At 38.6% G+C, this 21,733-nt stretch overlaps 8 protein-coding genes across 8 annotated transcripts; 3 read left to right on the forward strand and 5 right to left on the reverse strand. All coding sequences in view use genetic code 12, as the record gives it.

The window, feature by feature from the left end:
* Positions 1–360: 360 nt before the first annotated feature.
* On the forward strand, positions 361–2,490 carry KGF56_002588 (glucose-induced degradation complex subunit; the record flags this gene model as incomplete). The annotated part of the gene is made up of 1 exon (XM_049323834.1): positions 361–2,490. The coding sequence occupies one exon, from the start codon at positions 361–363 to the stop codon at positions 2,488–2,490; it is 2,130 nt and encodes a 709-aa protein (XP_049180338.1).
* Positions 2,491–2,648: 158 nt separating this feature from the next.
* PDI1 (protein disulfide isomerase) lies at positions 2,649–4,283 on the reverse strand (the record flags this gene model as incomplete). The annotated part of the gene is made up of 1 exon (XM_049323835.1): positions 2,649–4,283. One exon carries the CDS (start codon positions 4,281–4,283, stop codon positions 2,649–2,651), a length of 1,635 nt encoding a protein of 544 aa, XP_049180339.1.
* Positions 4,284–4,503: 220 nt separating this feature from the next.
* On the reverse strand, positions 4,504–5,408 carry KGF56_002590 (uncharacterized protein; the record flags this gene model as incomplete). The annotated part of the gene is made up of 2 exons (XM_049323836.1): positions 4,504–5,086; positions 5,371–5,408. 2 exons carry the CDS (start codon positions 5,406–5,408, stop codon positions 4,504–4,506), a joined length of 621 nt encoding a protein of 206 aa, XP_049180340.1.
* A 489-nt stretch (positions 5,409–5,897) lies between these two features.
* Positions 5,898–6,584, reverse strand: KGF56_002591 (uncharacterized protein; the record flags this gene model as incomplete). The annotated part of the gene is made up of 1 exon (XM_049323837.1): positions 5,898–6,584. The coding sequence occupies one exon, from the start codon at positions 6,582–6,584 to the stop codon at positions 5,898–5,900; it is 687 nt and encodes a 228-aa protein (XP_049180341.1).
* Positions 6,585–7,873: 1,289 nt separating this feature from the next.
* On the forward strand, positions 7,874–12,016 carry KGF56_002592 (uncharacterized protein; the record flags this gene model as incomplete). The annotated part of the gene is made up of 1 exon (XM_049323838.1): positions 7,874–12,016. The coding sequence occupies one exon, from the start codon at positions 7,874–7,876 to the stop codon at positions 12,014–12,016; it is 4,143 nt and encodes a 1,380-aa protein (XP_049180342.1).
* Positions 12,017–13,407: 1,391 nt separating this feature from the next.
* Positions 13,408–15,117, forward strand: KGF56_002593 (uncharacterized protein; the record flags this gene model as incomplete). Its single annotated transcript, XM_049323839.1, has 1 exon — positions 13,408–15,117. The coding sequence occupies one exon, from the start codon at positions 13,408–13,410 to the stop codon at positions 15,115–15,117; it is 1,710 nt and encodes a 569-aa protein (XP_049180343.1).
* Positions 15,118–16,355: 1,238 nt separating this feature from the next.
* On the reverse strand, positions 16,356–18,395 carry KGF56_002594 (uncharacterized protein; the record flags this gene model as incomplete). Its single annotated transcript, XM_049323841.1, has 1 exon — positions 16,356–18,395. One exon carries the CDS (start codon positions 18,393–18,395, stop codon positions 16,356–16,358), a length of 2,040 nt encoding a protein of 679 aa, XP_049180344.1.
* A 2,159-nt stretch (positions 18,396–20,554) lies between these two features.
* KGF56_002595 (uncharacterized protein) lies at positions 20,555–21,100 on the reverse strand (the record flags this gene model as incomplete). Its single annotated transcript, XM_049323842.1, has 1 exon — positions 20,555–21,100. One exon carries the CDS (start codon positions 21,098–21,100, stop codon positions 20,555–20,557), a length of 546 nt encoding a protein of 181 aa, XP_049180345.1.
* Between the last annotated feature and the right edge of the window lie 633 nt (positions 21,101–21,733).

Raw genomic sequence — 21,733 nt, forward strand, 5'->3', positions numbered from 1 at the left:
CTACATCTACTCTTCCTATAGACTACATCTACTCTTCCTATAGACTACATCTACTCTTCCTATAGTCTACATCTACTCTTCCTATAGACTACATTTACTCTTCCTATAGACTATCTCGCTTCGCTCGATAGTCTACATCTACTCTTCCTATAGACTATCTCGCTTCGCTCGATAGTTTACATCTACTCTTCCTATAGACTATCTCGCTTCGCTCGATAGTTTACTCGATAGTCTAAAGGCATGAAAAAAAATATCATTTAACTGATAAAGCCGATAAGTTTTATTCCAAAAGAAGAAAACAAAAACCATTCAATCTTACTTGTTATTGTCTCCTTGTGCCGCGCCCTCCTGCTGTTAATCATGATATCAGAAGATTTCCAAACTCAGGTTATTATCAAATCATTACAAGACTTGGGGTACCATGAATTAGCAAGAGATTTGCTTACTGAGTACAGCATCCGAGTTCAGAATCGACAAGCACAAGAAATTCCACTTTTATTGAATTGGTTCCGTCACGCGTTGCGCACGCACGACTACCCTGCTATTGATCAATATATAGTCAAATGTATCAAGGGCGAAAATGGCAACGGCAAGGAGTTGATCAATTTGACTAATTACCAAGGTGGAGAAAAAGATTTTCAGAGTGTTTTGCATGCTATTTTGTATATGGTTCGAAGAATGAATTTTTTTGAAAATAGAGAAAAGTTGGGTGATTTACAATTCATATCACAGCAGTTGTTGCCCTTGCTTGCACGTATCAATAAAAACGAACTTTGCGGCTTGTTCGAGCCCTATATCTTGGAAAAACTCGAATTTGAACAAGAAAGTCAAATATATCTAAATAAAGATATATCTGCCAAACACTACTATTTCAACCTAGCTAATGTCGAAGAAAATAACATCTATCAAATCCAAGATATCATATTTCAAAAACTATTCAAGTTATCGTCCTCAGTTTTCAATTCTATAACCAATGTGCCACAACTTTCTACGTTAATAGAACAATCAGTCAAATATAGACAGTCACAATCACCACTATACATTCCACCAAGAACCAAACAGGAACTCAAGAAAATAACAACTACTACTGATCCTTCTTCTTCTTCTTTTTCTTCGTTTCAAACACACAATTTCAATGTTACTAAACACTTGCACACACTAACTCACCATTTGGATGAAGTTTGGTTCTTGAAGTTTTCACCGCTGGGAAAGTATTTAGTAACAGGTTCATTGGATGGAAGAATGATACTTTATGACGTGTATGATAATTTCAAATTAATCAAAGTTCTTGAACCAACAAATGCATTAGATGATGCTGCATTTGTGCCATTTTCAACAAAGCCATCACCGGGCAAAACGAAAGCAGTGATTTATTGTTGCTGGGACTCAAAAGAACAATACATTGTTAGCTGTTGTCTAGATACAGTTATCCGAGTTTGGTCTATAGGAGATATTCACAAAAAGAGAATGACTCGAAGCGAAACTCATTCGGCTCATGATATTAAGCTAATGACCTGTTTCACATTAGGCCAAGATGTGAAGACTTGGTCATGTGAGTTTCTTCCACCGTCCAATTCAACTTCTACTTCAACTTCTTCAACACCATACTTTATCATTGGTTCCCCTGATAAAGTGTTGAAAATATTTGATTGTACCGGGGTAGAAATTTTTGATTTCTACTCAAATGCAGATGACGAGACTGCGAGTTATGAAATTCTTTGCAAAGAGATTAATTTCTTGCGGAGCCGACACCGTACTTCCTCGCAACAAGCTCTTCCAAAGGGAGATGATGTCTCTATGAAGGATGCAGACGATGCAGCAGGAGCAGCAGCAGGAGCAGGAGGAGCAGCAGGAGCAGGAGGAGCAGCAGCAGCAGCAGGAGCAACAGGAGCAGCAGCAACAAATTCAAACGGCGACAACAACGAGAATCCATTTTACAGAATCAACGATCTTGCTATAACGCCAAACGGGAAACTTTTAATAACAGCAAATAACGATCAGCAACTACATTTCTTTAGTATACCAGATGCATTTGACGAAGGATCAACTACTCGAAAATTGGCGGCAATCAATTTACGAGGTCGATTAACATCATGCTCGGTTTCATCAAATGGGAAATACGTTTTAATAAGCTCGGCACCTGACGAATTGCAAGTTTGGGATATTTCACCATTGTACAATTTAAGACCACCAATATTGTATCGCAAATATATCGGACACAGTCAAAGTTCATACATAGTTAGATCATCATTTGGCTATCTAAATGAAGAAACAGGAGAAGAAGAGTTAGTCTTAAGTGGCAGTGATGATGGGTTTGTTTATTTCTGGAAATTACATACTGGTCAATTAATCACTAGAGTTAAAGCACACAATGACTTATGCAATGCAGTTGATTGGAATTTGAAAGGTGGAATTTATAAAAATATGGACTTTGGTAAATTATGGGGTAGTGTTGGTGATGACAAGTTGGTGAAGATCTGGGGTACATAATAGTAACAATAATACTAATAATAATAATAATGATAGCACTAACAGTAGTATTCAGAAGAAGAGAATCTCCAGATTTAAGTTTATACCAAGTTCTAAGTTATCGAAATTTTTTGTCTCCTATATTATTTTTGTTTTCTTTAGATAGTGTACGGTATTACTTACAATTCGTCGTGCTCAACTTTTGCTTCTGCTTCTTTCTCAGCTTCCTTCTCTTCTTCAACGACAGCCGATTCTTTCTCTTCTTCTAATTTGGCCTTCAACTCATTACCATCGACATTCAAAGAACCTTTTTCCTTAACAAAATCTATTAATGTACTCAAGTCTCTTGCACCTTCAAATACAATTGGCTTTCTCAATCCCGTACGTTCATCCAATTCACCATTAGCTGGGAACAACAACAATGTAGGGTATCCTTGGATTTCATATGGCACATCAACATCATTCAGCGTGTGATCAATATCAGCAATAATGACACCGGAAGCACCTTTATTTGATCCAAAAACTTCTGCCAACTCTTCCCAAACTGGAGCCAATTTTTTACAGTGTCCACACCATGGAGCGTAATATTTAACAAATATATCCTTTTCCAAATTGTCCAAAATGTCCTTGTAGTTATGAGCAACTAATTTAACAACGGGATTAGCGGCGATTTCTTCAGCGGTTGGTAATGGTTCTGATTTAATGATTGGGGTCAATTTATCATTAAAGTAATCCTCGATAAATTGTTCAATAACTTCAACCGATGGACCATCAGGGTGCTCGGTTTGGTTTACACCATACTTTTTATTGTCAGCAATATGTTGAATAGCAAACAATGGCACAATTTCCGGGTTCATGTTAATGGCTTCTGCATGTCTTCCAAACAAGTTAGCATCCAAACCAACAATGTTCAATTTACTTCTGTATTTTCTACCCAACTTGCCCATTGCTTCAGCTACTGCTTCTCTTTGTTCTGGGGTTTTGTAGAAATAATAAGCAATTGGTAATGGAGAAGTCATATAGGACATATAAGTGTCTCTGTCCATATCTCCGAAATATGGGATAGTTTCAATATCAATCCATTCACTCAATTTTTCAACGTCTGCTTTACCATCAAACAAAACAGCATCGGTCAATTGTTTTGGATGAACAACTAAAAATTGTGCCTTTTTCAAATCTTGACCTAATTTTGTACCCAAAGATTTCAAAAACTCCTTGTCAACATTGATAAAAGAAAAATCTTTTCTTTTCAAATTGGCCACTTTTTTGAAGATTTCGTCAGCTGCCGAGTTAACCTGCAACACAAATGGTTTGGTTTGTTCGTCGATAACCTTTTCCAAATCCTCCCAGCTCGTTGGTGCTTGCACGGCTGGCAACGATTGTTTGATCATATAGTCAACAATACCTTGGTGCTCTCTTGGTCCTTGGTAATCTTCCGCCTTCTTAGAGTCACCGTCTCTAACAATCTTCAAAGTTGGATAACCTTTGATTTCGTGCTCCATACATATAGCTTCGTCCGCGGTACAGTCCACCTGAGCTAATTTGATATTTGGATGAGATTCGTTCAAGGTATCAGCAGCCTTGGAAAATTCCGGGCCCAAGATCTTACAGTACCCACACCAAGGAGCAAAAAATTCCGTCAACACCAAAGGGTTCTCTTCAAGAAAACTAGCAAAGTTTTCAGAGGTCAACTTAACAACCGCACTATTAGGGTCAGCAGCAGCTTCACCATCTGTTGGACCACCTGCTTGTGAAACGGAAACAACGGCTAAAAGTGTAGCCAAAACACTGGTAGAATACTTCCAAAATTGCATAGTGTAGTATAAATTAAAATTGACTATCAACCAATCTCCAATTTTTTTTGGGGGGTCACGAAAAACAAGGGCTTTAATTGGGGTTTATATATACAATCAAAAGGTTATACCTTTGATCCTTTTTTTCATACAACTGAAAAATCTCCGATGGTTTATTTCAGTGTGATGTGTCACATAAAGGGGAAATTTGACACCGTGTTTATAAAGCACGTGACTATCACTATCGAGCACCACTATCGAGCACCACGATCGAGTGGAGCACACCCACTACTATCGAGCGAAGCGAGATGGTAGTGCAAGATAGTGGAGCACACTTACTAGGTGGAGCACACTTACTAGGTGGAGCACACTTACTAGGTGGAGCACACTTACTAGGTGGAGCACACTTACTAGGTGGAGCACACTTACTAGGTGGAGCACACTTACTAGGTGGAGCACACTTACTACGTGGAGCACACTGACTACGTGGAGCACACTGACTACGTGGAGCACACTTACTAGGTGGAGCACACTTACTAGGTGGAGCACACTGACTACGTGGAGCACACTGACTACGTGGAGCACACTGACTACGTGGAGCACACTTACTAGGTGGAGCACACTTACTAGGTGGAGCACACTGACTACGTGGAGCACACTGACTACGTGGAGCACACTGACTACGTGGAGCACACTTACTAGGTGGAGCACACTTACTAGGTGGAGCACACTGACTACGTGGAGCACACTGACTACGTGGAGCACACTGACTACGTGGAGCACACTTACTACGTGGAGCACATTTACTAGGTGGAGCACACTGACTTCACCGACACTGACTACGCTCTCTAGCTCCACTATCTCGCTTCGCTCGATAGTGGAGCATGCTCGATAGTGGAGCATACTGACTACGTCATTAACATTATCAAACGCGTAAATTGCCCCACGTGATACACTAGTATTAAAACCTATTGTTTAACCTATTATTAGACCTATTGTTTAAAGAGTCTTGTTAAAGAGTCTCGTTTCATGTCACACGCGTTGCCATGCCTGCGTTTCACGTGATACGCTAAATATTCCTTCGCAGCGAGTATGTCACGTGATTCACTATTGAGCGTGCTCCACTATCGAGGAACTTGATGGCATTGTCAGTGTGGTATACTATCGAGCGAAGCGAGATAGTGGAGGTAGATAGCATAGTAGAGCTTGATAGAGTAGTCAGTGTCGGTGAAGTCAGTGTGCTCCACGTAGTTAGTGTGCTTCACCCTCTCACTTCGCTCGATAGCAGTCAGTGTGCTTCACCCTCTCACTTCGCTCGATAGCAGTCAGTGTGCTTCACCCTCTCACTTCGCTCGATAGCAGTCAGTGTGCTTCACCCTCTCACTTCGCTCGATAGCAGTCAGTGTGCTTCACCCTCTCACTTCGCTCGATAGTAGAGCTTAATAGTGTAGTTAGAGTGCTCCACTATCTTACTTCGCTCGAGAGTAATTAATGTGCCCCACTATCTCGCTTCGCTCGAGAGTAATTAATGTGCTCCACTATCTCGCTTCGCTCGATAGTGTTGTGTCAATAGAGTTAGAAGAAACTATCAAAGAATCATTGCTCAGTCGCAGTTTGTTTTTCTTTCCCCCCACATTAAATACCCAAAAACTCTCTCCATGTATCCCAGGTATCCATTTCAACATCATAAATATACGTCATTGAATGGCGCAAAGAACTCTGCAAATACTGTGGCTTGTAATCATAAACAAACATAACCAACCCCCAAGTGATTATAGCAAAATATTTCCACAGTTTGTTATAGATCAAATTCTTTAATTTCCTCTGTTGATGGCCATTTAAATTCTTATAGAGCATTGTATCGCCTTGGTAGTTGATAAAACTGGGCTGAAAACAAACAAGATACTTATCTAATAAAATCTTCCCCAAAGCCAACAAAACTCTCGAAAAACAGTATAATGTAATTTGGTGAGTGATTCCGCCATTAAATAAATTAAAATGTCCCGAGTAAACAATCCATGAACCAAAACAGCCAGCTAAAAACTTGGTCAATCGTAAATTCTTCCTCCCCAAAACAGCATCGCTCTGTAAGAAATGTACTGCAATCTTGTATATTATAGCAAAAGACGCCAATACTTGCGCATGATCTTTTGTTGCTTCAAAGACAGATTTCATTCTTGGTAGTAGAGGCCCCGACTTGTATAGTAAATTTATCACCAAGGCATGCGAGAATCTCAATTTTCCACCATAAACAATCCCATTCCTTGCAGATCTAAGTATCTCAAAAAGGGGACGATATAAAGGGTTTGCTAGTATTGACATTGCGAATCTTTCCTTGCCTTTTCTCTTGTCCTCTCTTTGCCTGTATTGGTCAAATGTATCAGCTGGATATGACTATAGTGTTGCTCGATAGTATCAGCTGGATATGACTATAGTGTTGCTCTACTATCTCGCTCTGCTCAATAGTGTAGATGGATATGACTACAAAGTATTGCTCCACTATCTCGCTCTGCTCGATAGTGTCGGTGGATAGTGTCGCTCGATAGTGTCCTTCTTTTTTTTCCCCAATAGAGGACAAGTCACTTGATGATTAGATTAATTATATAAAAAGCGAGTGTAAACGTACGAGTTTAAAGAAATACTAGGCGGCTTCTTATTCGAGGAAATTAGATGCTTCTAGTTAGAGATGGACTGGAAAAGAATTTGTAGATTATGCTAATACAATTCATTAAATGAATATGAATATAACTCTGTTCCTTTAATCTTTGGCGCAACGTGCCCTTAAACATGGCACGCACAGCTTTTTTTTCCTTTGGCCAATGCATCGCCGACTCAACGCGAGAAACTCTTCTCTTTGGCCCTTTACATTAGCCCTTAAAGATAACTCATCAACGTGCTTGCTGCGCCGCATCCCATTTGAGGAAATTGACTTATTTTGTTACTGAAGCTATTGTTGATGTTTCTTAACAAGACTTTTTAATAATAACTAGGGACTATTAAGTTGTCAACTACTTGTTATCAAGACATATAGCTACTAGCTGTTGGCTCACTTTTTATAGCGCTAATAGCTCATCAATAGACACTAGTTACGGGTCACTCATCAATAGCCACGACGCTGCTAGCTACTAGCTGTTAGCTCACCATTACCTGTTGGCTACTAGCTGTTAGCTCACCATTACCTGTTGGCCACTAGCTGTTAGCTCACCATTACCTATTGGCTACTAGCTCATCACTAGCTACTAGCTACTAGCTCATCACTAGCCACTAGCTCTTAGATCATTACTAGTCACTAGCTACTAGCTGTTAGCTCACCATTACCTGTTGGCTACTAGTTCCTAGCTCATCACTAGCCACTAGCTACTAGTCACTAGCTACTAGCTGTTAGCTCACCATTACCTGTTGGCTACTAGCTACTAGCTCATCACTAGCTACTAGCTACTAGCTACTAGCTACTAGCTCATCACTACCTACTAGCTACTAGCTACTAGCTTACCACTAACACTACCTACAATCTATTGCTTCTTTGCCGCTTCTATTGTCCAATGTGTTAAATCACTAACCAACAAGTTACAAACATCAGCCACTAAGTTAGTTTTCAATCCAACATCATTATGAAAAAGGCCAATGACTTCAAACTAAACAAATTATCCAAAGAAGACTTGTCCAAAAGAGACGTGTTTGGACGTACCATACTTCATATCACAATTTTACTAAATGACACCACTGCATTACGAGCTCTAACGAAAAATTCCAATTTCAAACTGATTTTGCAATTACTTGATTACGAAAATGGATGGAATTGCATGCACTATATAGTATTCAACAAAAGGATTCATTGTTTTTCCGTGTTGATCCGTTTTTTCCAAAATTCTTGTGTACTAAACCTTTTCCAGCCTAATGGACCGTTTATCGAACTATTAAAGTGTAAGGATAGAAACGGGTTGACTCCTATGCAATTGTTGGATGTTAAAGAGCTTAAAAATTTGTATATCGGTGTTGACGATAACTTTCATGTGATGAAGAGCACTTTTAAAGCATCATCAAATGAGCTTGAAGAGGAGGAGGAGGAGGAGGAGGAGGAGGAGGAGGAGGAGGAGGAGGAAAATGATGATAATGATGATAATGTTATTGGAAGGCAAGCTCAACAAAAGAAATTATTTCACACTGGAAGATCGGATGTGTATGTCTTTGGAAGAAACACTAGCAACCAACTTGGTCTCGATGATGCAAAAGATAGATCTATCCCATCTAAGCTACCTCGCGACACATTTTTGGAAAAAGTTTACTCGCAAAAACCCTTGAACAAAATACTTGAAAAACCCAAGTACAAGGATATTTGGATTACGAAGCATCATGCAATTATATTACTTCAAAATGGTAAAATATTCTCATGTGGCAAGGGATTCCGTGGTATTCTTGGTCATGGTAACGAAAGAAGTCATGCTCATTTTTCAAGTATTGAATTCTTTAATGATTACGAATCAAGGCGTGTTAAAGAAGTGGCCGTGTCCAATAATCATTCCATTGCACTAACAGAAGCCAATGAAGTTTACGCTTGGGGTCTAAACAGTTTTAACCAACTTGGAGTCAATTCTTCTAAAAAGATGAAAAATTATTTAGAAGATTTCATTCCAACACCTGTGTTGGTTTCAGGTGAGTTACGTAAACAAGGAGAAAAATTGTTAGGAGTTGCTGTTTCAAAGATCCATTCTGTAGCCTGGTCTCAAAATCTGCTTTACTTTTGGGGCTTGAATGTTGGACAAATGGGTATTTCTTGCTTTACTGGAGATATAGAAATCAAACTAAACAATCAATCTTGGAAAGGCGAGGTCCAACCAAATCCGAAAATGATGAGACTTCGAGACGATATCAAATTTGTAAGCACCTCGGAGCTTTGTACTTGCATTGTGACCACTTTAAACGATATTCATCTTTATTACAATTACCAACACTATAAACTTCCCAAGATTAAAGTTTTCAAAGATCTGGAGTTTGATTTATTTAAACCACGGAGACTCACTGAAGCAACAGTTATCAAAAAGATAGTGTCACGAGGACCAGAAAATACCATTGTTTTGTTAAGCAGTGGCACAGTGTTGGGGTTAAATCTCAACCTAACCGATATCAAGAGCACTAAATACACAGCTATTTGGAAACCGCAATCCAAGGATATGATTGCAATGGATGTAGACATTGCAGCTGATTCTTCTGTGGTTCTTTGTACACGAATTGGTTCTGTTTTTTTGAAATCATCATCATCATCATCATCATCAACAACAACAACATCATCATCATCATCATCATATTCATCAACGCAATTATCTACAACATCATCATTATCATCTTCATCTAGTCAGCGTAATAATTCAATTAGTGGAATCACATTGCCCATCCCTGTAAGCAAGAACAAATTCAAAAAAATCGAGAGTTTGAATAGAATAGTACAGGTTAAATGTGATTTGCAGTTTGCTTCCTTTGGATTTATTAGAAGTGATGTGGGCATTGTGCCTGTTGAGCTTTGGCAGAATGATTTTTTGGAGGATATAATGTATCTATCACCGTTAAAAAATGAGATTAATTTACACCGTAAACAACAGCAGTTGATTGAATCAAAAGGGCATACTTATATCACCACTTTTTCTCAGCTAGAAAATTGTGAATCAAGTGGCAATTCAAAACAAACGGTGTCTTCGACGATAATGACACCGTTTTTGGATGAAGACATCTTGAATGAAAAGGGGTTTGATGCTTTTGTTGTAGCAAAAAATGGCTTGAAAATTGGATTTCACACGGATATCCTAAAACACAAGTCGAAAAATTTCGACCTGTTACTTTCAGGAGTGGGAGATATCATAGCTGGAGACAATTTTAAAGCTCAATGGTTACCAAAGGAGTCACAGCTTAAGATTTTATCCAATACTCAGACACAGGCTCTTTTATGGTTTATTCACTCATTATATGACGCAACTTTTAAAGCGGAAAGAACACCAGAAACCAAACGCATTTGCGAAGAATATTCTGAGATCTGCTCTCTATTTCATTTGAAGAAAGATGAAACACTAGTAAATGGGTTGTTAGAAGGCGGAGGAGATGTTCAGTTCAAGTTAAAAGATGGCGGTGTAATACATGGTTACTCATACATTTTAACAGCAAGGTCTGCTTTCTTTGAAACTATTTTATCCGAGAGATGGAGGAACAAAAGCGATTCTTTTATTCTTGACTTTAGTGGTTTGACAGTAAATCAAATGAAGTTAATTTTGCTGCACATCTACGGTATTGGAAATGACCAGATTATTAACAATTTTTTTGATCTTGTCTTTGACAGTGATGTGAACGAAATTGAGATTATCAACGAGGTTTTAGAAATGATTGAGATTGCCGATGAGCTATTACTATTCCAATTAAAATCGGTGTTTGAGCTTGTGCTCTGTGACATGATTTATCTAGACAATGCCTTGATTTTACTTATGCATGCTGATGATTTGTCGGCATCAAAGTTGTTTATGAATTGTTGCTGGTATGTTTATAACAATTTGGAAGTGCTTTTTTATGATTCTGTATTATTGGAGCTATCGTCAGATGTTGTTACAAAATTGGAAAGGCAATGTGCACTTTTTGAGGACATGGCCAAAACAACTACAACAACAACAACAACAACAACAACTATTAAAAGTAATATTCTACCCTCTAAAGGGGCTTCTTTACAGTCAGAAAAAGATGCCAAGTGTCATTATGGTGATGGTGGTGCTAGCAACTTTGAAAACCCAAGTGTGAAGCTATTCTTGGAGAATTTGAAAGAATTTAACGAAGTATATATGAGCGATCGAAAAGGGTTTGCTTCGTTTGAACCATTAGTTGATAGTAGATTGGAAGTAAAATCAAAGGAACCAGGCAAGAGGAGAAAACCAAGGAAGAGTTCCAATTCTTCTATGAACTTGGAAATCAAAAATTTCAGAGAAAACTTGACAATAGACAAAAATGGCGAGTCCTCACATCAACCCTCAGTTAACAAGCAAACGACGTCAACAAACAGTTTCAGTTTCAGATTACGAACCAATGATGCAGAATCTAAAAGTCCACTGCCACTTCAAGTTCCAGAACTTTTATTGGATACACCAACCTTGGCATCTCGAGCTCCTTTGACTCCTTCTTTACCCCCCAAGTTATCAATATTGTCATCTGAAACGAATTTAGAAGATACGAAACGATACAAGGCAAAGATAGGTCCGCATATAAAGCTATCACAAAAGGAGAGAAAGAAGTTGGCATTGACAGCAGCAAAAGAGACCAAGACTGTGGAGGAGCCTAAGTCTAGTACTAATTTAGCGCCATGGGCAAATACCATTATTGAATGTACTCAAGAGAATATAATGATAATAGATTCCAAATTCCCAGCACTTGGTATTAAAAATGACAAGAAGAAAGAGGCACTACCGCCAAGCTCTTCCAAGTCCAATAGTCCATCAGCTCTACCGATGAACTCATCAAGCTCATCCATATCGAGTATTTATTCAATAACACCATCATTAACGGAGGTCAAGGAAACCAAGTCGTTATCGGAGATAAAACAGGAACAAGAATTTGACAAGTGGTGGCAAGAAGAGTCTAAAAGAGTACAAAGAGAGATGGGTATTATAACCGATTCGAAACAAAAAGTTGTCAAGGTATCTCCACCGAGTGCCCAGAGTAAAACTTTGAATTCTCGTGCAAAGCAGAACAAAAGAGTTAAGAAGCATGCAAGCAAGTCCAATTAGGCTTGTCTAATGTCACGTAATGGTTTGTATATGTATATATGTAGAATTTTAGCTACAACTTTTTATTTATAACCACGACCACTATCGACACTAGCAACACTAGCAACACTAGCAACACTATCTGCCAATAATTATGAACTACATTTACATATTTCAAGTGCAGAACTTGCACAAGGTAAAAGAATGTGCGAGTAAGTGGGGAAAGTGCGAGAGTGCGAGAGTGCGAGAGTGTTTGCCTTTGATTTAAAAGTAAAACCTATAAACGTGGTGAGGGTCTATTTTGTTAACCAAATTAGTATAGCATTTTAGCTCTCTAAATAAACCCGACTTTAGTTAAAGCTTTTTTTTTCCAAAAGAGAAAACGATTGGAATTCAACCTATCGAGCCAATTGATAGATTGATAGAGTCTTGAGGCTTATTTTGGGCGACACTATCGACACTATCGAGCGAAGCGAGATAGTGGAGCAACACTAGTTGCCACTGATACTATCGACACTATCGACACTATCGAGCGAAGCGAGATAGTGGAGCAACACTAGCTGCCACTGACACTTTTCTCACATTCTACGTCTATTTCTAGGCCATCTTCACACTACGTCTATTTCTAGGCCTTCTTCTCACTCTACGTCTATTTCTAGGCCTTTTTTATTCTACGTCTATCTCTACTCACTTCTTACATTGTACGTCTATTTCTACTCACTTCTTACATTGTACGTCTATTTCTACACCTTTTTTACATTCTAGTTTGTGCGCTCCACTATCTCGCTCTGCTCGATAGTGTCGATAGTGTCGATAGTGGGCAGCTGAAAACTTTTGCCAGTGCGAAAAAACAAACCAAAATTTCAACGAAAGCGAAAGAAAGGAAGGAAAAAAAAAATTCAGTTCAGAAGAAAAAAAAAAAACCAATTAGAAAAATTTTTCAAACTTTTTCAAAACTCATTACTTTCTTTGAGCAAAACTCATCTTTTTCGACACACAGGTTTAGGTTATTTAAGAAACAGGTGTTGGTAGATCCCATTGAAGTTCTTTTTATTCGCTTTTTTTTTTACTCGAAATCAAGCGAGTTTAGGTTTTGGTGAAGGCTTTTTTTTTCTTAAGGTCTAACTTTAGAAGAAAATTTTTTTTTCTTCTTTTGTCAAGTGTCATATACCCTTGTTTGATCAAGGAATTACGAGTTCAGCCCTTTTTGGAATAGAATTTGGCTGAGAAAAACCATTCGGGAAACGAGGAAACTATTCAGTTGATAGTTTGGCTGAGAAAAACCATTCGAGAATCGAGGAAACTATCCAGTTGATCGTTTGGCTGAAAAAAACCATTAAACAGAAGAAAAAAAAACGGGGAAATTATCCAGTTGATAGTCAAGTGGTGCCAGGTTTCGGAGAGGGAAGAAAATGAGCAGCTCCAATATTTCTTATGCCGCAGCAGCAAAGTCGTTAGCCGAGCAATCTTCAAAGCAGACTCAACCACAGCATACCCAACCTCAGCAGGCTGTGGGAAAGCAGACTCAACCTCAGCAGACTGGGGGGAAGCAGACCCAACCTCAGCAGACCACGACAAAACAGGCCTTGGAAGCGACGAGCAATGGCGCTAGTTCTGCAACTAGCACTGGAACCGCAACTCCTTCCGCGACTACAACCGCAACTACAACCGCGACTCCTTCCGCAACTACAACTGCGACTGCGACTGCGACTGCTCCGGTGACTAGTTCAACATCCCCATCACCCAGCGTCAAGTCGTCCCCGTCCAAACCTAATTTAGCCCCAGCACCAATACCTTCCACCTCAGCCTGGGGATCTATATCGAAGGAAGTCTCTACCTTGAAACTAAGTGATAACAAAAAGACACCAATTTTGGGTGAACAATCGCCGTCTTTGAAGCAACAAGGACAACTGCCAAAAAAGTTTATCAAACAAAATACAACAAAATGGGTTCCTCTTGATGTTAATGTGACGTTGCAATCGAGATCCAGTGGTTCCGGTGCAAAACTAAGAAACAAAAGGAGACACAATAGTGCCGGTACTGCAAAGGATCAAAATGCAAAGTCCAGAGCAAGTGGTAAGAAGAAGGAAGAGTCGAAGCAAATTTCGACTGATGAATCCACAAGTGTTCGTGCAAGTGGCGACGATAAGTCTGAGGACCAGCGAGTAACCACTGAGCCGCAGCATGCAGATGAGAAAAGAGTTGTAAGTACTGATTCCGCTTCTAAGATTGAAGAGAAAGAACCCACGGTAGAGGAAACTACTTCTTTGACCACCGAACACGAAAAAGATGCATCTTTTGAAGACAAAAAAAGAAAGGAATCTACAGGTTCGGCATCCGAGAGTGCTGATTCTACCGAGGAAAACGTTGTGGTATCTGAAGAAACCCAACAAAATGCACAGCAACAGCCACATCCAAAGCAATTTAGTAATAGGCGTTTCAATTCAAACTACAATGGATCTGCCAATGGCTATTCCAAGAGATACAACAATAACAATAACGCTAACTCCAACACTGGTCAAAATTACAATATAAACTATCAAGGACAGCAACCATTTGCACCACGTCCATATAGACAACAAAGTTATAAAAACAGATACAACAACCAAAATGGTTCATCCACACCAAATTCACAAAATCAACAACAATTTCACCCTCAACCTTATGGAGGTTACATGGCACCCATGTACTATATGCCAATGCAAACTCCACCACCAGCAGCGTTTATGTCACAGCATTATCCTGCGGCAGCAGCAGCAGCGGCAGCAGCAGCTATGCTTGCTCAACAATACCCACAACAACAACAACAGCATCACCAGCATCAAATTCCAGTTCCCGCCTTTACTGTTCCGCCACCGCCACCACCAATTTCACCAAAACAGAATCCTCAAGAAGCTTTGATTCATCAACTCGAATACTATTTCAGTGATGAGAATTTAGTTAAGGATTTCTTTTTGAAGCAGAATATGGATGCGGAAGGATGGGTGCCTTTGGATTTAATATTGAGCTTTAAGAGAGTCAAGATCATTACCAATCAAGGAGGAATTTCAATGGAAGAAGTTTTGAAGCAATGTCGTAACATTGAAGTGAACGAAGAGGGAAATAAAGTGAGACGCGTTTAACTTGCTGCTGATGCAAATTTGAAATCTGAAGGATTCTACTTTTACCTAAAGAAGGGACTGGAAGTCTCAGGGCGTTACTTGATGGACATACTATGGAAAGAAACTAGAAGATCATTCTTTTTTTGTTTTTGTTTTTCCTTTTTATGTATGATGCCAACAAGAATCGCAGGGTGCACTATGTTTGGTTTTTCCTTTATTATTTTGTTGTTGAATCCTATCCATTTCATATTTTTTTTTTTTTTTGAAAACACTTTGAGGCATTACTGTACTCTGGAGCATCTTCAAACACTAATCACCACCACCAAAAACATCGACAAACTAATTCTTACAGTTTCTATGCAACACGTTACCAAGACGATGAAAACTTAACGATTAAGGAAAAATCCTTCTATTGCAGTTTTTATCTTTTTTTTTTTTATTTTTTTTTTTGCATTCATGAACAAAAGATAAAAAAAGAAACTTTTATAAAATAAAGCCAGTCAAAACTAATTAAAACCAGTAAAAACCAGTTGAAACCAACTAAGAACAGCTAAGAACAGCTAAAAATAACACTACAATTCAAACCAAAGAACATTGATTTAAGACAAATTTGTAAATTTTTTTCAACGTAATAATTGGTTATTCATAATTACATAACAATACATAAATTTTGCTCACTTTTGAATCGACGAATTTGTAGTTGTAGTAGTAGCTAGTTATTTAATTACAATTTGAATAAAATGAAAAGAAGGAAAATCAAATACATTTTATAGAACATTCATACACGATTGTAGTAAAGACTTTTGCCTTTAGAGTAACTTAATAACAAATACACTTTGGCATATAGATTTATCTTGCCAACATTACCCAAATTTTCTTTTTGCTCCCAATGGGATATATCTTGTCAACGGTATAGTTCACAAGATATTGGGTACGATTCAACACCTCAAAGATTAATTACGAAATCGCAAGAATTAATATATCGGCAAAATCTATTCTCTCGATGAGAACAGTTAACCTTTTTTTCCACTCTAGACAAGAGTTCTAAGGGTCTAGTGGTTGAAGAGTTCTTGGCACATGTAGTGACCTCATCTTGAAAACTCATTGTCATTATAAAAAAATGCTAAATACGTAACCATCATAGCCTCAACTTTTTTTTTTTTTTGATATAATTTGGAAAGAAAACATAGTCCTAACAAATGTTCCTTAGCAAACCTTGTAGGTTTTGATTCCATTTTTCATCCCCCTTTCTCCTCTTCCTAAACAAATTCAAAGCTCCCCCCTACGCTCCGTCTTACCAAAGTGTTGATATCCCATATTAACATCCCTGCATCTTGACACCCAATTACAATCTTCATTTCTCCATTCTTACCATTGATAAACTCAACACCCAGCAATTCCATTTCCCCATGTACGTGGTTTGTCTGCTGTTGATACAGATCATTACAATACTCTGTGTTGTTTAATACCGACAGGGTTGACGAAACCGAAGTCGAAGTAGCCAACTGAGGCGATGCTCCGGGTAATGTTCTAGGATCTGTAGAAGATGCTGAAGATATGGAATAGTTTCGATATATTTCATTTAGTTGAGAGTCAATGTCCACGTCATAAGAAACTGAGGCTCTTGGGGAATGGTGGGAAGTTCTTCTTGTGCTAAACCTTGAAGTTGGTGAAATCGATAATGAATCGTCGTAGGCATTTGTAAGGTCTCCAGTACTATTGATACTACTATTATTACCACTGCTACTTGTCCATTGAGGATTATTCAATTTTGGTTGCGAATCAACTGTAGAGGGAATTGGTGTTTGTGGTGGAACGTAATTGAACTCCTTGAACAATTTAGTATTGACAGTGGTCAAATAATCATAATCATAAACAATAGGTGATGTAAAGGATGAATATAAATCATCTGAATAAATATTAATACATCTTTTCTTTTCCTCTACTGCATCCTCTTGATGATAATTTTGTTGTTCCATCTCGCGTTTTTCTTCTTCCTCTTCTTCTTCAATGGGCATTCTCGCTTGATTGTAGTTGGCAAACTGGTCCAAAGCAGCAGGCACAACAATAACTTGTCTTTCAAATGTCCTTAAATCAATCAAGTGTACTCTTCCAACATGTTCGGCAATCATCAATAAATCGTCTCCAGTAGCGCCTCCGCCTTGCGATATTTTGCAAACTCTGAATGCACCCAGTTGATGCCCAAATCTAGTTGATTGAAATTCCTTCAACGGGGAGGACAAGTGCCTCAAGTCGTATAATTGACAAGTACCGTCTTGAAAAACCGATGAAAAAATATAGCCTTGAGAATGAAACGATAATCCAAACCCGCCTTCGTGACCAGAATTAATAGTCTTGACTATAGGGTCTGGTGATTGCAAATCAATAATAAAAATCAGCGTAGAATCACCAACTGCCGTAATCAAGTTTGATCTTGGATTTTTGACACTTGAATTAAGACAGGTATTTGATTCACAATTAATCTTATTTGTGATTTTGAAATTGCAATTATTGTTGATATCAAGACAGTATAAATTAGCATCATTATTACATAAATAACTAGTTAGTTGTGAGTTTGAAGTTTGGTACAAGGAAACATCATTATTGATCATTTCTCCAATTTTGACAGTATGAAGTAAGGACAAATCTGGATTATAAAAGGAAAACAACCCCTTTGCAACAACTCTTCTTGATGAGGAAGCAGTTGCAGTTGAGGCAGATGTGGAGGATGCTGTAGTTGTTGTTTCAGTGCCGACTTGTGGCATATTATTAGTTAAATTGTCCAAATGCAACAGAAATAATTTTGAGCTACTGGTTAGTAAGCCACCAGTAGCAATCATATTGTTGTGATTATCGAAACATCTAGGATAGTAATTAAGTTTGAGTAGTTTCCTAGTTGTCTCTTCAAACAGGTCGTATGCAAATATCGAGTCGTCTCTTGTATAATATAGCAAGTCGTCCAATTGGTTATATTTAGTCAAATTCCTCAACTGCCAATGATTTACCGAGGTTTTGATATTGGGGATATATCGAGGATGTGATTTTACAAAAGTCCTCGAATGGTAATAGTTTTGGAAGCACTTATTGTAATGGTTTGTTACTCGATGGAAATGCTGGGAAGATAATATACTACTTTTCCTTCTTTGTTTCAAAGGCAACTGGTGGTGATTATGATTTTGGTTAAGGTTGTTAGACAGTGGTTCTTGCGGCTGGTTACCAAACTTGCTGTTACCTAAAAGACTACCTGATTGTCTCTTTGTAGCAAACGGTATAATTACCAGCGAGTTATCTATAGTCATATTAGTCCGACACTAAGGAGTGGAGCTGTATTGAATAGCACTGTGCGGAATAGATAACAAATCGTGAAAAATCCTGGCTGCTGTACTGCCTTGAACTTGTCTTCTCTGCTGCTGCCTTAAAAGCTCGGTTTTTTTCTCTGCTACTGCTCTGGGAGCTCGGTTCCCTTCTCTGCTACTGCTCTGGAAGCTCGGTTCTTTGCTCTTGTACTGATTTGGGAGCTCGGTTCTCTTCTCTTGTACTGCTTTGGGAGCTCGGTTCTCTTCTCTTGTACTGCTCTGGAAGCTCGGTTCTCTTCTCTTGTACTGCTCTGGAAGCTCGGTTCCCTTCTCTGCTACTGCTTTGGGAGCTCTGTTCCCTTCTCTTGTACTGCTCTGGAAGCTCGGTTCTCTTCTCTTGTACTGCCTTGGGAGCTCGGTTATACTTTTGCTTTTGCCTCAACCCCTCTAGCTCCTGTATATAGTAGCCGCTGGTAAAAGGTATAAAAAGAGAGTTGTATGTAAATGGCCTATCTATTATACTCGTTAATTTCAAGAGGCAAAAAAAAAATGTGTGATTAAATGATATGATTGAGAGAGAGAAAATCTGGGGCTACGGTGGGGGAGAGGGGGGGGGGAGAGAGAAGGAGGGGGGAGGGAGAGGAAGAGAAAAATTGCATTGCACTGCACTACTTAGGGTGTAAGACGGTAGCTCTGTAATAAGCTTAGGGAAAAAAAAGGCCAGGATAAGCACATAATAAAAAGGGAGAGAAAAATGATAAGAGGGAGGCATATTGCAAGGGAGAAGGTTTGGGGATGAAGGAATATTGTGAGGGAGAAGGTTGAGGGAGAAGGTTGGAGGGGGAGGGGTTAGAAAAGGCAGTAGAGTGGGGCCAAATGGGTCAGGAGAGGTCAGGAGAGGTCAGGAGAGATCAGGAAAGATCAGGAGAGGTCGAGGGAAAAAAGCCAAGAAAGGCGGCTAAGCTTGCATTTTAAGCCGATAGAATAAAACTAAACAAAGAGTCCTTCAGATCCTGATATATATGGTAAATAAGAGTTTTTTATACTTAGCAGCGACACTATCGACCTACACTATCGAGCAGAGCGAGATAGTGTAGAAGCACTGATAGTGACACTTTCAAGCGACACTTTCGAGCGACACTATTGAGCTACACTTTCGAGCGAGACTATCTCCCTCTGCTTGATAGTGGAGTATGACTTTTCTAAATTCTGGACTTTGTTAGATTAATCTATAATTTCAATTTAGTCAATTTGACTCTCCATATTTCTTTAGCTTGAGTCACTCAATTTATATCTTCTTGGCTATAAATTTAGGCCTAAAAAAGGTATTTCAAACTCTCCGATTCTCGGTCGATATCGACATTATGGGCACTATGCGACACTATGGAGCAGAGCGAGATAGTGGAGCAACACTTTGTATCTTACAACACTATCTCGCTCTGCTCGATAGTGTTCATAGTGGAGCAACACTAGCTGCCACCTACACTATCGACACTATCTCGCTTTGCTCGATAGTTTGTAAACGGCGCTATCAAGTGCAACTTTTACAAAAGTATATTGCTTTTATTTGAGATAAAAAGTATTTCCTGTAAATGGGACTCAATCTACAGAATAGCAAAGTCTCTTTTATAGACTCCTTTTACAGGGTAATCTCTTTTATAGACTCCATTTGCAAGATAGTAAAGTCTCTTACATAGTCTCTTTTATAGACTCCATTAATATTGTTGTTTATTACACTTCTATAAAATATTTCGCTTCGCTCAATAGAGCCAAGTAAGTCGGTGGCAGTCAGTGCTTGAATGTAGCACTATCGAGCAACACTCAGTAGCTTGTTACAACACTATCGAGCCGAGCGAGATAGTGTTTATAGTGGAGCAACACTTTGTAGCTTGTTACAACGCTATCTCGCTCTGCTCGATAGTGTTCATAGTGGAGCAACACTTTGTAGCTTGTTACAACGCTATCTCGCTCTGCTCGATAGTGTTCATAGTGGAGCAACACTTTGTATCTTGTTACAACACTATCTCGCTCTGCTCGATAGTGTTCATAGTGGAGCAACACTTTGTATCTTGTTACAACACTATCTCGCTCTGCTCGATAGTGCCGCTCAGTAGCTTGTTACAACACTATCTCGCTCTGCTCGCTAGTGGTAGTGTCGATTCTCAACACACTTGTTCAATTGCAATATTTTGAATTCCACACCTTAAATAATTTGCCATTATCCTATTAAACGAACTAGCATCATTAGCAATCAACTTATTTCTATAATCAATAATTAAAGGCAACTGCGGCTGCTTGTTGTTTGTCAGACTAACCTTGATCAAATTATTATAATCTTGCAATTGCTCGTGCAATTCAAACTGTTGAAGTAGCTGCTTCCTAGTAGCTCCAGGCTGGTCAGACTGTAAAAGAAGACGAAGCATGATACTCTTGTTTTCAGGGTGAATATCAAGGTGTTCCATTATAAAGTCATAATCTTCTACACTCAATTGTTGATTTGTCTTGAGATCAATTTGAAACTTGACGTTTGTTGTTACCGGATTTGTATATGAATTTAATTTGTTTAGTAGACTCTGTGATGTGGTGCTGTTCTTGTTGTGGTACATTGTGATTAGAATTGGAGGTACAACATTAGTTACAGCAGTAGAAATACCAGTAGATGTAGTAGTTGAATTTGGCTTTAAATACTTGATAATATTCTTGAGCATCAGTGAATCGCCAATCTGTCTTTTTTCTTTTCGTTATCCCTTGTAACCTTGTATTGACCCAAATTCAATTTTGATCAAAAATGGCTGCGAAAATTTTATTAAAGGAAAAAATGAATTATTTATTTGTTGCTTTGGAAAAAATCGACAAGGAACAATGTCCAATTCTTATAGACAACTGTTGATCTATTACAAAGTATTAAAAATATAACAAAGAAGCAAATAAAGAAATAGATCAGTTATTGCTTCCACAACAATATACCTCCTTTTTGCTGTATAATTTGTGCATCTTCAATATTGTTGGCTTATCTTGACTAATCTGACCAACAAACAATATGCTTAGTTCAAAGTCTCCTCTTTTTCCCCCCTTTTCCACGCCTCTTTTTTTTTTTTTTTGTTTTTTAGTTAGAAGCATCGCCTCTATCACCAATGCTTTTGTGGGCCTGCATTAAAGCTTTTACTTGCTTTTCAAACAATAAAAAAGGGAACGTTAAGGAAAAGGAGGGGAAGGGAAAAAAGAGGAGAACTATTCTGTTTTTGGTAGCGATCTATTGCCTCAAAAAAGGGAAAAACTAGCAAACAGAAGATAAGGGGTATAGGCTGGTGACACTGACTAGTGACACTGACTAGTGACAC

This window comes from Candida oxycetoniae, assembly GCF_023343755.2.
Source record: "Candida oxycetoniae strain CBS 10844 chromosome Unknown scaffold55, whole genome shotgun sequence".
Taxonomy (NCBI): domain Eukaryota; kingdom Fungi; phylum Ascomycota; class Pichiomycetes; order Serinales; family Debaryomycetaceae; genus Lodderomyces; species Lodderomyces oxycetoniae.